Source organism: Lepidochelys kempii, chromosome 27, assembly GCF_965140285.1.
Source record: "Lepidochelys kempii isolate rLepKem1 chromosome 27, rLepKem1.hap1, whole genome shotgun sequence".
In the NCBI taxonomy this organism is placed as follows: Eukaryota; Metazoa; Chordata; order Testudines; family Cheloniidae; genus Lepidochelys; species Lepidochelys kempii.
The window spans coordinates 13080350-13096295 of NC_136406.1; the positions used below are offsets into that span (position 1 = coordinate 13080350).

The window sequence follows — 15946 nt, forward strand, 5'->3', positions numbered from 1 at the left end:
TAATGGTTCCAGGGCCTTGGGTCCCAGGAACATCAAAACAGGAGGTCAGACCTTCAAACCTCACTAACTCCTGCGCCAGCCTTTCAGGAGTGACAGAATGCCGCAAGCTGGCAAGAATGAACACGCAAACCAAGGGTACTGCGTCACGAAATGTACTGTGGCTGGTTTGTTTCAGCCAACTAAGGCATCCTGGCGTAATAGGAAACGTGCTGTTGCATATTCTGAAACCTGAGTAATTCAGACAGCTGCAGCCCTGGGTCAGCGGGATGGGTCACTCGAGTTTGGAGTTCTGCAGTTAGGGCAAGAGGAACTAGGGAGATTCTCATCTGTTCAGGGCCAGTGAAATCAGGGTCAGCCAATCAGAGTGCTGGTGCTTAGTGACGCCAAACTGTGCAGCCAATCGGAATGCAGCTTCTTTGTAAAAGTGCACTCTGGACCCAACAGTAAATGAGGTTAGAGCCTCTGCTGGGCCAGCTGAGGATGTTAAACCTGTATCAGTGTCCAGCTAATTGAGCATCCTAAGGCTTGGATCCCATAGGAGGTTGTGGTGATATAAATTGCAGCAGGTAGCGGAAGAGGTTCTAGTGTAGTCAAGACCCCAGGGATGGAACTGCAGCTTAACAGGTAGCGTCTGGCTTTCCTCCTAACAGTGTTAATGCTGCACACATGGGGGGAAGCTGCCTCGAGTGGCTGGAACAGGGCCGGGACTAGGGGCTGGTGAGCTAGGTTCTATTCCCAGCACTGCCTTAGTTTCTCCATGTGTGAAGCTAATCCTCCACCATTGTAAAGCCTCATAGAGGCACGGAGCAGGACTCTTCCCTGGGCTGTGTTGAGTGGTGCCCCTCTGCTCCTGGCAACAGGCTGGTGTGCTCCCTGCCTAGAAGTCTCATTAGGAGTGGGGCTTTGATGGACCCTGACAGGGGAACAGTAGCTATTTCCTTGGCAGGCTCCAGCCGCAGTCCTTTCACCAGAGCCTGCATGTCTGGGAAAAGCAAGGGGCTGCCCTCTCTTGTCAGGTGCTTAATGAGACTGTTAATGTTGAACTGACTGACCCCAGTGGTGAATAACAACAGAACAGCCTGATGCTGCTTAGAAATGATGTTCTCATAGAAACTGAATTGTCAGTGGAGAAATACTTCCTGCTTTTGAAAACAAAGGTCTGAGCAGCGGGGAGGCAGCTTGAACCATGGCATGCCGCACAGGAATAAGGTGAAAGCAGCAACGTAGGTAGGTGTTTAAGCCCCTTCCCCTCTACCTCTGGTTTGTATTTAGAGGCCAGAGCCTGGCTGCCTAAAGCAAGACGCAACAGCTTTGGGCAGGGAGCCCAGAAGTAAACGGCTCTGTCAGGCTAATTTTCCTCTCAGACTTGCTGCTTTGCAACTGCATGGGTTTTGAGGCAACAGAGTTTTGGTTTTGTTTTGTTTTCCACTTGTGTCTGGCCTGCCAGGTGGGCAGGCTGAGAAACTCTGACTCCAACTCACACAAGCACAAATTTCAATCGCAGGATCAGACACAAAGGTGGAAAAGACCCTGTTGGAACGGATTCCTTCCCTGCTACATTCTTCTGGAAATCAGCATGATCAGTGGTTAAAGCAAGACTCAGGTTCTCCCCCCTTGCTCTGTGGCCTCAAGAAAGTTAATGAATCAATTTGGCCCTTAACACAAAAAATGGGTGAAAATATTCCTTTATTAACTGTTTGAGCTTTGAGATCCTTTGCTGAAAGGTGCCATCACAATGCAAATGTTGGCTATTGTAAAATGAAATCCAAGACACATTGCTGGAGTAAGATGTGCCCTGAGCGCTAGGACATTGTAGTTATCTTTGCTCAACAGCACTCTGTATGTGGTCAGTTTCATGGTTTCCCTCCCTTGTGTAGTCAAGGGGGCCAACTCACACACCTGATCAACTTTCCTCATGTAAGCATTTGTAGGAGCAAGGTGGGAATCAGTTTCCTCTGCTCACACCAACAGGAAGAAAGTTTGGAAAAACCTTGTAAAACAATTAACATTTTCAGGGTGTCTCAGCACCATGTGCAACCTCTAAAAATACTTTGAATTGACTAGATATCACATGAGTGGTGTCCATTTTGAGTAAACCCCAAGAAGTATTAGCCCAGGGGAGAGTAAAATTTACAACGCAAAACTAAAAATCCTATTTAAAACAAATATCCTGAGGTATTTAAAACAATTTAAAATTAGCTGCCTTATCGCCCGGGCTGCCTTCCTTTTTGCAATTCAGCTTGGAGTGAAGCTGGACTGCTCAGGGTCACATACTAGCAGCAAGACTGTTTCTAGTCCTGTAAAAGGTTTAAATCCTGCAAAGAAACCCATGTCTTCTCAGGAAAACACTTATTTATAGTATATAAAATCCCCACTTTCCTAAATGGGAAGAGGGGCTATTCCAATGGATGTACTAAGAACACTTGCAGATCATCTCACACATTCATTTGCTTTAAAGGCCCTATTCTGCCCTAAGTTTTGATAAATTCTACAGAGAACTGGCTAAAAAATATTAGGGCAGGAACCACTTTGGCCCATAGGTATAAATCCATAATAGGAGCTACAGGAAATGTTTTAGGGCCCTTCCTGGGGGTTGTAGTCACTACTAGAGACTGAAGCTGATTTTCCTTACCCAGACTTTAATATGGGAACTTAATCACATCTTTAAAAAACTAGTTTGTGTTCCTAGTGATGTGCGCTTTGCTGAGGAAAAACAGCTATCTGTTTCACTTTTGTTTATAGCACATTTCCTTAGCGGAATGTTAATTAAACCCATCCACTTATACTATTTTCAGGGGGATTTAAGTTTAGTGAAAGCATTTCTAGTACCGGTTTGACTTTTGAAATGTAGAGTTTTGGCCCATAGGTTACAGACCCTTTAATGAACAGCTATTTATTCTCTCATAACCAGGGGGAAATTGCTGTAGTATGGTCATTTTTGAAATGCACTTTATTTTCATAAGTAATTTGGGGGATTTAGAAACAGGATGAGCATGAGCTTTCACGGGAGGCTGGGCTCCAAAGTACTTGTGAAAACGTTAACCTGTGTCTAATGTGCAGGATGCTTGAGTCTGCTTCCAGCTTTGGCAGCCCTGTTTCCTCAGCTGTAAACCAGGGGTAGCTCTTGTCACAGACCTGTCTGTAAGGCGCTGTAGGATCCTGGGACTAGAGAGAGAGGTAAGTAGAAGTACAGTGAGTGGGGGAGCAGTAGGGGGCTTTTAGCAGGCCCAAGCCTCTCCTCTCTCTGTAAGAAGTGGAATTTTTACTCACAAAAGCTTATGCTCAAATAAATCTGTTAGTCTTTAAGGTGCCACCGGACTCCTTATTGTTTTTGTGGATACAGACTAACACGGCTGCCCCCTGATACTTGTAAGAATAACAGACCCCTAAGCCTGGGAGGAGATGCCACTGCCACCAGGATTGCCTCAGAGCACCTCCTCCTACTTGCAAAGCTTCTGGCACAGGAGCAGCTCATCTTTAGGGGAAATACAGCGGAACGGGCTGAGGCTCAGAGAGGAGTAAAGGGGCTCTAGGCCCTCAGCTCAGATCTTTGAATGATGGGCTGCAGATTAAGGTACTGAGCTGGGCCTCAGGAAGTTGGGTTCAATTTCCAGGTCTGCTACAGCTTCCCTAGACTTTGGCCAAGTCACTTCATCCTCTAAAGCAGGAACAATTACTTCCTTTCTCTCACTGTTTATCGTGGAAGTTCTTTGGGGCAGGGTCTATCAAAAAGGCCAGACTTTCAGATGACAAGATAGAATAATAGCTCCATTAATATCATAGACTATCAGGGTTGGAAGGGACCTCAGGAGGTCATCTAGTCTAACCCCCTGCTCAAAGCAGGACCAGTCCCCAATTTTTGCCCCAGATCCCTAAATGACCCCCTCAAGGATTGAACTCACAACCTTGGGTTTAGCAGGCCAATGCTCAAACCACTGAGCTATCCCTCCCACAAAGTAACATCAGGATCTGGCCCAGACAGGTGCTGGCTGAGGCAGATCCAACTCCCCCAGCATCTGCCTCGAGAGAACTGGGCAGGGTGAGTGGAGGGTGTAACCCCCTGGGTGGGTTTGGCACCTGGAGAACACCCTCACTGCTCAGGTTATTAATCATTAGTTCTGCCTCAAGAAAGGTCTGGAAAGGCAGCAAATGTGCAAAGAGGCACACTGCCTGCAAATGATTGAGCTTGGATTTGTCTCAAGCCTCTGCCCGACAACCACCCCATGGCGCTGTGCCAGAAGTTAACACCACAAATAAACCAAAAGGGGGAGGGGGAAGTTAGGTGCTTTGGAAAATTCTACTCACTAGCTCCTTACCTAACTCCCCTTGACTTTGAGAGACACTCCTTAGTACTTATCACTTGACAATGGGAGGGAGGTGATGTTGAAATATTTATCCCCTGCAGACAAGGGAATGAGGCTGTATCTCAGGATAAACTGCCATCCCTTTCTCTCGGGCTACTTTCATTTTTCTTCTTATTCCCTTTCCCAGCTCCTGGCTCAGGTTAGTCCCTTAAGGGAGTGAGAGAGCGTTATTTGCAAGGTATCAGGTGGATTGTGTCATAACCAAGGATACAACCTATCACTCACTAACTGCTGGTTTCAGAGCAGCAGCCATGTTAGTCTGTATCCACTAGCTGCTGTGTCTGCTGAGGACTGAAGGGTTCTTGTGATATAACAACCCCGCTGCCTTGACTAATGTGATATTTTAAGTATTCATGGATGTTCCTAGCTGTATTTTAGGCTGCCTAACAGGAAGCAGGACTCCTGGGTTCTACTGGAGCTACTCAAGCCTAGGCCTGTACTTTTCCCTCTCTGGTTTAACCAGAGGTTTACAGGTCAGATGGAGAAACAGAACAGTTTGTTAAAATGGTCCACCCCAGGATTGCAGCGTTAGCATCATGAGGACCTTCCCTTTGGCAGGCTGCTTTGCTGCCTGCAAGCTTCAGTCCAGCAGTAACCAGGCTGCCCACTCCCTGTAACATAATACTCACGTACCCACCGCTTCTTGTTTAAGCTTCCATCAGGACTTTGTTTTTGACACACACCTGGCAAGAACGTCTCTCCTATTCCCCTTCTGTGCAGCTGGCTCTTGTATCAAGAAGCTTTCCAGAGAATTACTGCAGCAGGAGGAAGACCAAGCATTGCCATCACATGCAACTCAAGGCACCCATGCAAACTGAAGTCACATTCTAAATTGCCTTACTACTGCTGAATGGGGGTGGGGGAATATTGTGGTTCCATTCACAATATATGCACTCTCACTCCTAGGGCGGGAAGGAGGTAAGATTTTGGCATCTGGCAGGTGCAGGGGGAAGGGAAGCTTGTCTTAGTAGCTGCTTTTCAATGGGGAGGGTATGGAGATATGAAAGTAGCTGCTGTTTTCCATGGAGCATCCCTGCTTCAACCCCCTCCCTTTCATGCTGGTTTTTCTTAGTCTATCCCTGAAAAGACCCACCCTCTGCAACCACCACTCAGACTCCAGGGGAAGGTTAAGGGCTTATTGATACCAATTAGTTGATCAAGTGTGAAACCTTTTAACCCACTAACACAAAGTCAGTTGCTCAGAAGTAGCTCTACTCCATGGATGTCAGAATCCAATTCACTCCCGTCAGGAACTCTGGAGAAAGCCTTAAACCAGGAGCGTCTCCCTGCTGGAGGGTACAGCAGTGTACTTAAATCAGATATGCAGCACCCTTGAAACAGAGGCTATTTTATCTTAAGAGTCTGACCCGACAGTGAGGGAAGCACAAACTCAGAGATCTTTAAACAAGAGGGCTGGAGCCAGAAAGAGAAAGGAGAGCCTCTTGACTGGAGACCGTAAAGACGCCCTCTTAAGGCTTTCCTTTTTTTTTTAAAGTAGGAATAAGAATTAAGCCAGTACCAGACACATGCAATGGTTGGACCAGTTAGTGCTCAAGAGGTGAACCCAGTTTACCCCCAGAATGTCTCTAATCCAGGAGAGGGCGCAATCGGTGCAGACAGGGCAGTTATTTTATACAAGCAACTGCCAGGTAGGATCATTAATATTTTAGCTTCCCTTCTGCTCAGTAATAATAATTTAAAAAAAGACTCCATGAAACAAATGCACATACAGCGAATAAGCCATTTTATTTTTGTCCTGTGCGCTCACAATCTCTCCTCTCTCCCTGACAGGTCACAGATCATTAAAATAAAGGTTCTAAGAGGAAAATAATTTAAAACAGACACTCAGGGCTCCATTCCAACCTCCCTGCACCCGGCCACATCTCCACTACTTGTGCTTCATCTCATGCATATAAGAAAGTAAAGCCATTGAATCACAGAAGTTAAAGATGGAAGAGACCTGTTTGGTCCTAGCAAGTCCATCTCCTGCTGTTCAGCATGAGATCATGGCACAGTGAATATACTAACCAAGTGCCCTAGAGTTCTCATCGTGATGCACTCTGACAAGATGCAGCTGCTTTTAAAATAGCCTGGAATACACATTTTAGACAGATGTCTTCTTTTGCAGTACTAGAATATGAAAGTAGACTTCTCCAGGCTGTCCACAGCAGACCTTTGCTCTCACTTTTCATTGCAAGGTTACTTTCACTGCAGATACTGCCTCCCTCCCCAAGTCCTCCACAGGATGCACACTCTCCATTCAGTGCTATGCCCTCACACCATATGACATGCACAGGACGGGCTAGGAAAGCCATTTTGCTTTTCAGTTGCTGGTAAAGTCAGTACACGCCCAGCTGTGCTATATTGTAAATACAGCTTCTAGGATTGTCTCAGTCTTACAGACCAAGACCAGCAGCGATCAAGGCACTACCCCCACCCCCCTTCTTAAAACAAAGGAAGTCAGACCAACACCTAGGGACAGAAGAGACTCCTATAATGTGATCACACACGGGTACACTGAGTCTTTATGGCAAAGAGAACACTGAGCAGCTTTGAACATTGGGGCTTCCCTCTTTTACTCAACACAAGCGCTCCAGAGCTTATTGGGAAAACAGGGCTGAAGCCCTAAAAAACAAAGCATGGTGGAGAAACAGGAATCCTAACAGATGTCTATTTCTAATAAGTGACGAGCCCACTTCATGGGGTAGGAACCCTTTGCTCCCCCTATTGTGCTCTATACCAACCAGAATTGCTACACCCCAACCCCACATACCTCTCCTTTCAGGCCATCCAGCAGCCAGTTCCCCAAGCTTCTGCAGCTGGAAAGGAACTGGTTGCAGACACGCTTTAGATTCAAGTCCACCCACCCCTTTCCACCCTGGTTCCTCAGCCAGTCAGTGGGAGAAGACAGTGTTTGCATGCAGGCTACTGCTTGCCATCATCTAACGCCATGGTGTTGGCTCATTGGCAGTGACATGCTCCGAGTTTTGTGGGGGATAAATCATCACATTGGTTCTATTAACCCTTTCCAGATCCACCAACCCCAAAGCTGTAGCGCACATGAGGATTAACAGCTCTAGAGATGGTAAAATAAGAGCTCTCCCACTTCTCCTAGCCCCATCTAAGGTTCCTCAGAATGGAAAGAGTTAATGAAAAACACACCACTTTGTGTTTCCATGCGTGCACTGGTCTGATCTAGGAAGGGAAATTGGTTAATCTGGAATTAAGTCAGGTTTTATCACACACCAATGTCAAAACTGGTTCAGAAAACAAAAACAAAAACAAAAACTACCTGAAGTCATAGAACTTTGGAAGTTCAGAAAAATGTCTCTCCTACAACTTTAAGTTCATTTGCTTAAATCTTTTTTAAAGCCAGTTCCTAAACAGTAGTTTCTCCATCTTCTGCAGATTCTCACCACCAAGGATGCCAGCTTATTCCCCATACTCAAAGGATTCCAGGTTGTAGAGGGAGCTGGGCTTGCCCAGTTCACTGTCTGTTCCTCCCCGGTCACTCCCTGACGGGAGCCATCAGAAATTCAAAGTGCAGGTCCTGCACCCTCCACGTGCAGCAGTCTCTTCCTGTACACTGACCGGCAGCAGTCATGTTTGAGAAGATATATTGGATAAGAAGGCATGAAAGTTCCTCTAGTACTTCCAGGCTCAGCCCTTCTCCAGTTTCTAACTTTAGTGAGCTCCCTCCTCCTCCCTCTGGCTCACTTCCTCCTGTCTTTCTGTTTCCTCTCCTTCCGCCTGGCCTGTTGGTCTGCCAAGGCGCGAGGTATCAAGATAACACTGCCATCACTGGCATACTGTAGGGAGTATTGATTTGGAGAGTAGGGCTGGCCATTCTCGTCACGCAGGTGCCCAAACACTTCCTGGTACAGGTTTTGCACCTTCTGTTTCATCTGGCGAATGGACTTGAGAAATTCCACCTTCTCCCTGAGCAGTTTGGACTTGTCCCTCTGCAAGTCTCCCACATCCCGTTCTAAGTTCAGGATGGTGTCCAGTTTCCTCTTTCGGCAGTTTTGGGCAGCCATCTTATTCTTGCCCCTCCGCCTGATATCCCGGATCAAGCTCAGCTGTGCCTCACTGAGCTGGTACTTGGAGAGAAGTTCATTGAACTCCTCCACTGGCAGGTTTATAATCTTGTCATTGGTGAAAGGGATCTTCATGGCTCTAGCTCGGTGCTCGTCCCGGCTCATCTGCTTATCCAGGAAGTCAGATTGCTTCTCCTTGCTCTCAGGTGCCATGTTGTAAGTGTGGTTGTGACCAACATGCTCCAAGTAAGGCAAGTAGCGTAGCTCGGATGGGTCTTGATAGCTCATGCGGCAGAACTTGCTGTACTCCGGTTGGTATCCAACTGCCCCTTCCGTTTCTTCGAAGTCCACATTTTCAGAGTCTGAGCTGTAGCCTACAGCTCCTTCCTCAGAAAAAGAGGAAGAAGAAGAAGAGGAGGAGGAGGAGGAGGAGGAAGAAGAGGAGGCTTCTGAGCTACTGAAAGAAGCAGGACTATGGCTAGAGTCCAAAGAAAGCCCTGAGTCAGAATCAAACTCTTCTTCCAGCTGAGAGGCTTGCACTGGGTTGAAACCTTCTTCAATAGCCAAGTCCATCAAACTGATCTCATCAAGCATGGCTTCATCTAGAAGACCCCCTAATGGATCTGGTAGTTCAGGGCCAGTTGTCTCATTGACTGTGCTATTCACCTGCGGAGGGAAGAAGATGCCACTCAAGTTGGTAGATCCAAAGGTGGTGTTGAGGCCCGTGGAGTTGTCAGGAGCCAGCTGGAGCAGGGCTGAGCTGCTAGCCATGGAGGGGCTCTCAATCTCTGAGCTGAAGAGGGAGGAGAGGTCCTGTGTGCAGCTACCCAGAGATGCCTGATGCAGGCTGACATTCTGATTGATGGGAGTGTTTGGAGCTAGACTGTAGTTAGCAGTCAGCAGGTCTCCATTTGTGCCATTATACAGGATTTCAGCAGTTGTGTTGTTCACTTCCATAGCCTGAAAGAGATTAGAAGCAGTTCAGCAAATGATCCAGCCTTGGGCACGATCCTTCTCCCCCATTTTCTATATGCATTACAACCACCACCAGAGGCTAAAAATAGAAGAGAGAGGAGCCTGCAGAGATCATGGGGTGAGTTAGTTCCAGCAGCACTCATGAGGTCTGGAGGATCTGGAAGATTTAAGACTCATGTTGCCAACAGTAAGAAATTCCCCTCCCTCTATGTTCCCTCTCCCCACCCCAAAGACACAGGCAGTTTTGATCTCAGCTGCTTAGAACAGCCATCAAACCACTAAAATGAACAGAAGCAGCTTGAGATGGGAAGGGCACACACCAGGTAGCGCCCTCACCTAAACATTCAGCATGTTGACATATACTTCAGCTAGCCCAAAGGGGATGAGATACCACATCCTGGGGGCATATGTATCAAGCATTTCCAATAGCAATCCTGCTCTGCACTTACACATAGCTCAGGAATGCCCACAATCCCCCCACACACACCCCTCTCCATCAATCCTGCTTCGGATACCCACTGGAGAGAGAAAAGGGAGCAATAGGGATCCAGACAAGTAACCACCATAAAGCGATTAGCAAGAACTAACCTGCATTTCCATTATAGACATAAGGTCCTGCCACTGCTGCTCCAGATCGAATGGGGACTCTGTCTCCGTCAGAAGAGGAGACAGGAGGCCGCTCTGGATAACAGAGGACTCGCTTTCACTAGGCACAGCTTCGTTTAGGTGGGTGGCATCCGCAGCTGGAAACTAAATACAAAGCAGTGTTCGTCCACATCTGGTCTGCCAAGGAGAGGCAGGTCAGCAAAGCCCTGAATGCCTTTCAGGCTCCACAAAAAGGAACTGCTTTTGTTTTATTCAGACTGAGAACTAGCTGCTGTTATTCCCCTACAGTTCACTGCGGACTAATTAGAAACAAAGTCAGAAGCCCTTAATTAATTGTGACCATCTTCCCCACTGGCTGCTTCACAGGAGCTGTGCCTGGAGCCTCCTTAGACAGATTAACCCAATTTACTGCCTGTTTAGTGGTCTCTGATATTTGTCTTAAATGGGAGGCAAAAGGCATCAAACCCCAAAGCACCAACAAAAAAAGGCTCTGGATCTGTCACACTTAGAAATGAGTCATGGAGAAATGGTGTTAGATGGGGTGGGATCTGAGTTACTACAGAGAATTCTTTCCTCGGTATCTGGCTGGTGAATCTTGCCCACATGCTCAGGGTTCAGCTGATCGCCATATTTGGGGTCAGGAAAGAATTTTCCTCCAGGGCAGATTGGAAAAGGCCCAGGGGTTTTTTTGCCTTCCTCTGTAGCATGGGTCACTTGCTGGAGGATTCTCTGCACCTTGAAGTCTTTAAACCATGATTTGAGGACTTCAATAGCTCAGACATAGGTGAGAGGTTTATTGCAGGAGTGGGTGGGTGAGATTCTGTGGCTTGAATTGTGTAGGAGGTCAGACTAGATAATCATAATGGTTCCTTCTGACCTTAATGTCTATGAGTCTATAAGAATGCACAAGCTCACCTCAGAGTTCTCCCCAAAGGGGAAGGTGGCTTCCAGCAACCTAAGGCACTCCTCCAGCGACAGGGCCGTCTGATCCGCCACGCCAGGCACCTGGGACAATGAATCATTTCAGCACAGTTTACTGAAGGGTAAGGACCTCCCTAAAGGGTAGGACACAAGTTTCTGAACCAAGGGCATCAGAGACTCAATGGCTTAGTATGTTCTTCATAGAGCCCAAATATCCAGAGTCCCCCATGCTTTTGATCAAGTTGCAATCACTATCCTGCTAGTCAAGGAGAACCTGCCATGACTTTCTGAAGCTAGTCAATACTGCTCCTAAATGGGCCAGGGGTCAAATGAACTCGTGTTCGGGTTAGTTTCACACTGACTTTTCTGCATTAGCTTCGCTGACCCATGCTGCAGATAGAGATTCAGCTTCAAACTTCCCATAGCCTAGTGAGGATTTCGCTCAGTGCCTAATCTCTCTCTCCCGCCTTGTGCCTCATTCACGACTTCTGCAAAGAACCCAAAAGCCGAACAGGAGCCAATGACTCCCACTCCCTAACCGCTCACTGGAATAAAGCTTTGTCAACACTCAAAGAGACTCTGGCCTTGTCTTGCTCTGTGTTAGTGACCCTGGATCCTCCTGCCTATTTCCTGGCAGCAGATAATCAAGGTGCCAACAGCTTCCTGGTTATTTCCCCTAGTTCACCTCTGTATTTGGTTCTCTCTAGCCTGGGAGAGACTGTTCTCCAGCATCGCAGCCTGTCATCCAGATGGGTCAGGTGTTCTTCATGCCCTTTCTTACTTTAACAGCCATTACCATCAGCCAGAGGGGAGGAAGAGTGTCCCCTCTAAAAATCACTCAGTGCCACTGCTAACAACAGCTAGCTGATGGTTCCCTCTCCTCCCCTGCTGGGTGGCAGACACAAAAATCCCAGAACACAGCAATACACCCTGGAATGAGGGGTGAGCCCTACTCAGGGGGGCTGTTACCTGTGCAGGGAAACTCTCCCCCGTCTCTCCATCAACTAGCAGGTTTCTATCCAAGGTCTCATTCCCTCCGCTCCTCCAGCTGTCCGCATGCTCCCTCCCATCACTCAGTTCTTTGTCCACTTCGCTCTCCTTCTGGCGATGGCTGTAGTCAAAAATCTCTCGCCCAGCGCCGAGATCAATATCCTGTCTCCACAGGATGTCAATCAAATCGATGTCCTGAAAGACACACAAGTTTTCCTTCAGCACTTGGCACCCCACCACAGAGGGAAGACCCTCTTCTCCCCTTGCCTCCCACCCTCCGTTCCTGCAGCACGTCAACCTCCCCAGACAAGCACCCCTTCCACCCTACAACACAATGTCCTCATTCCACCCAGCTTCAGAGCCACCCTTCCTGTGCTACATTGCATCCCCCACACCAACACTCCCACCCACTACACCACCTTCCTTGGGCACAGTGCCCTGTCCCCACCCATCCATTAGTACTGGACGCAGTTCCAACCTTCCACGATGGTTTCTTTCACATACCACCCCACCCCCACCATCCCCATCGGGGACTCCAGACACCAGTCCTTCACCCCTGCCTTGCGCAGAGGCCAGCTGCTGTGCCTCCTTTGCACAAAAGCCCATGGTCATTTTGCCCTGCTAGGTCTCTAACAGCAGCTGTACAAAGGAGCCAGGCTGGAGAAAGAACAGAACTCCATTGGAAAGCGACTTTAGCGGTCTCCTCCCTGCTCTCCATGCTACGCTGGGGCCTCCTCCCATCTCAGGGAAAAAAAGGAGTCTGCAGCTTTAACTCCTCTGGGCTGCACGATGCCGGCTGGATGGCGAGGGCCAATTGTCATGCAGGGTTGCTGCTCCATAGAGGAGCTTGCATCAGCCTGTGGTGCCATTCTCAACATTTGCATAAAGGGGTGGAGTGCGTTGGAGAGGAAAAACCCTGCATTCCCAGCCACCTGATGCAACTTGAGATCCTTGCCGCCGGCCTGCTGCCTGCTCACCACTCCTCTACAGAGGGCTGAGATGCCAGCCGTGCCCAGCCCTTCACCTACAATGAGAGACAGCGCAGCCTTCCAACTGAAAGCACCCCCCACCCTGCCGGAACTTTAACCCCATTCTGAGAACTGTCATCTTCCCTCCCTGTACAACCCCAGGGTCCCCATGCAGAGTCCGTGACCCTGAGCGTGACGGGAAATGCCTGCTACCACCCTCCTGCTCCCTTGCATCAACATGTTCAAGAACCCAAATGCCTCATCCCTAACCACATATCATGAATCTGCAAACACTTGTGTCTCTTCACAGCCACCACCACCCGCTAGCCCCTCCCTCTAATGCAAGCCTAACCCAGGGCACACCCCACCCCCCTGTGCTGGCTCAAACCTCAGGGGCTTTTAATATGACCAGGAGCCAAGGCCCTACCCTAGAATTACCACCTAAGCCTGGGAAGTACAGATTCCTCCCCACCCTGCATCCCACATCACAGCACAGATGGTTTATTTTACTGAAAAATTATGGCAGTCGACTTCAATTTATCAATGAGCCCTTAGCACCCCTCCCCCCACCTCAAAGCAAGGAGACAGGACATCTCTGCTTCCTTAAAAAGCTTCTCCCCGCTCTTGTTAAAAAGGCTCCCCAACAGCTGCCATCACATTTGGGACTTGCAGAAACTGACAAGAGGAATCCACAATAGCCTCCGGCCCGGACTCCAAGAAACAACCAGAGCCCCCTAGACATCAGCCTCTTGTGAGGTCAATGTCACCCTACACACTGTCTAAAGTATTTAAGCTCTACACTCCACAGTATCCCAAATGCTACCGTGAAACCATCCCCTGACCATTCACTATCACACCCTCCCCAAAGACCAGTCCCCCCAGGCCCAAATGTCACTCAGCAAGGACCCTTTCTCTGACTACCCCAGCTATCTTGTGCTCTGATCATATATCTGTCTCCTTGAGACAGACTTCCTAGGTCTCTCCCCACCGTCTCTGCCTCGCCTGGAGCAGCACACTATGCTGGGACAATAAAAGGGTTAAGGTAAGGGATACCTTTTTCATGTCCCCAGCTGCTGCTCATGGAGCTGTCCCGGCAGATCATGGTCTATGTGGGGCGCATTCCAGGCAGGCAGAGCTGTGAGACCCGGGCACGGTGCCGCACAGACATCTCCGAGTTCAGTAACGGAGCTTTTTTTGGCAGGCCGGACCCCGGGTTGTTTGGAAGCCCCCCTAACAGCATGTGATCCACAGGTGCTGCGTGCCAGCCAACCCTCCGCCCCCTCCTCCTTCCCTGAGCCACAGCTCCAATAATGGGCCCCGCTTGTTGCTTAGGCAGGAGTGAGACCGAATCCCCACCCCCTGCTCATGGCCGAGGCTGCAGCGAGATGGAATCCCCACCCCATGCTCAGCGCTCAGGCTGCAGCGAGACTCGATTTCCCCCCCCCCCCACCCCCTGTTACCTAGGCTGCAGCGAGAGCCAATCCCCTCCCCCAGGTCACCGCGGAGGATGCGGAGGGAGCCAGTCTCCTCCCTCCGCTTGTTACCTAGGCTGCGGCAGAGCCAATCCCATGCCCCGGGTCACTGGTGAGGATGCGGAGGGAGCCAGTCTCCTCCCCGCCCCTCCCGCCCGCGCTCGTCACCTAGGCTGCGGCGAGAGCCCGGCTCCTCCCCCCGCCCCTTGGGCTCAGCTGCTCGGGCCTGTGTCTCCTTGAGGAGACGCTCCCAAGCCAGGGCGCCCCACCCACCGCTGCCTGGGATGGTGCAGTGGGGTGGGGTGGGGGGGAGGGGGGCAGCGAAGCGTCAGAGGGCTCTCTCTCCCCACCCCTCCCTCTCCAGGGACACTTACAGCGTGCTCCGGGCAGTGACACCCCACAGGAGGCCTGGCCTGGGCCGCCAGGAGCTTGGGCCGAATGGCACCTTTGCCAGGATTCCTTATATTCGCCCGGGAGGTTCCCAGCAGCTCAGCTCCCCTCTTTGTCACAGGCAAAGTCTCCCCCCAGTCCCGTCCTGGTTTATCCAGGCCGGAGAGGGGACCCAGCTTTGCTGTGGCAGGGCCCCATATCCTGCGAGACCAGAACCCACTAGGAAACAGGCACCTGGCCTCCCCTACCATAAGGGGGGGAAATAGGTCAGAACCAGAGACAGGGTGTCTGTGTCATCTGCACATGTGCAGTGATGTCACAGGGAGATTGGGGAGGATTTGCACATCATATTTACATGCTGGATGAGAGCACGAGCCTTGCCACTGAGTCAGTCATGGACCTGCACCCATCATTCCCACACCAGCAGGAGGGGAGGGAGTTAGAAACAGGAACTGTTATACCAGTCAGACCAGTAGTCTATCTAGTCCAGTGCACTATATCCCCAGTTGTGGCCAGTAACAGATTCTTCAGGAAGGTGCTTGAGTCCTCTCATTGTATAACTATGGAGTAAGCTGCCAAAAGAGACGTTTCTGCCTAACCCTTGGCAGTTAGCATTTGGCTTATGCTCTGAAGCAAGAGGTGTTTATCCTTTATATCAGTGGCTCTCACCCTTTCCAGACTACTGTAGCCTTTTCAGGAGTCTGATTTGTCTTGTATACCCCTAGTGTCACCTCACTTAAAAACTACTTGCTTACAAAATCAGACATAAAAATACGAAAGTGTCACAGCACACTGTTACTGAAAAATTGACTCATTTTTACCATAAAATTATAAAATAAATCCATTGAATATAAATATTGTACTTACATTTCAATGTATAGTATATAGAACAGTATAAACAAGTCATTGTGTGTATGAAATTTTAGTTTGTACTGACTTTGCTAGTGCTTTTTATGTAGCCTGTTGTAAAAAAATGAGGCCAAAAAATAGATGTGTTGATGTACCCCATGGAAGACCTCTGCATACCACCAAGGGTTCATGTACTCCTGATTGAGATCCACAGCTTTATAGCTTTTGGCCTAATAACTGTGGATGTTCTCATTTTCTATATAAAGGTCTAATCCTTTTTTCAATCCTGCTTAGTTTTGGCCTCACTGATATCTTGGGGCAGTGAGTTCCACAAGTTAATTATGTGTTGTGTAAACTGTTTTATCAGTTTTTAA

General features: G+C 49.0%; 1 protein-coding gene across 7 annotated transcripts in view; it reads right to left on the reverse strand.

The window, feature by feature from the left end:
* The window catches only part of NFE2L1 (NFE2 like bZIP transcription factor 1), a 34476-nt gene that overhangs the window by 10014 nt on the left and 8516 nt on the right, over window positions 1-15946 (reverse strand). For 3 of the 7 annotated variants that reach the window (XR_012156405.2, XR_012156409.2, XR_012156410.2), the window contains 5 exons: window positions 11873-12088; window positions 10898-10987; window positions 9965-10126; window positions 7657-9361; window positions 1670-5119 (listed from right to left, as the gene is read on the reverse strand). Coding sequence is in view for 1 of the 7 variants with exons in the window: in XM_073326132.2 (XP_073182233.1) it covers window positions 8078-9361; window positions 9965-10126; window positions 10898-10987; window positions 11873-12088 (1752 nt within the window). In the remaining 6 variants the exon portion in view is untranslated. Of the gene's footprint in view, window positions 1-1669; window positions 5120-6087; window positions 9362-9964; window positions 10127-10897; window positions 10988-11872; window positions 12089-15946 lie in introns of those variants that run through there. The other 4 variants (XR_012156408.2, XR_012156406.2, XR_012156407.2 and 1 more) reach the window with 4 other exon arrangements.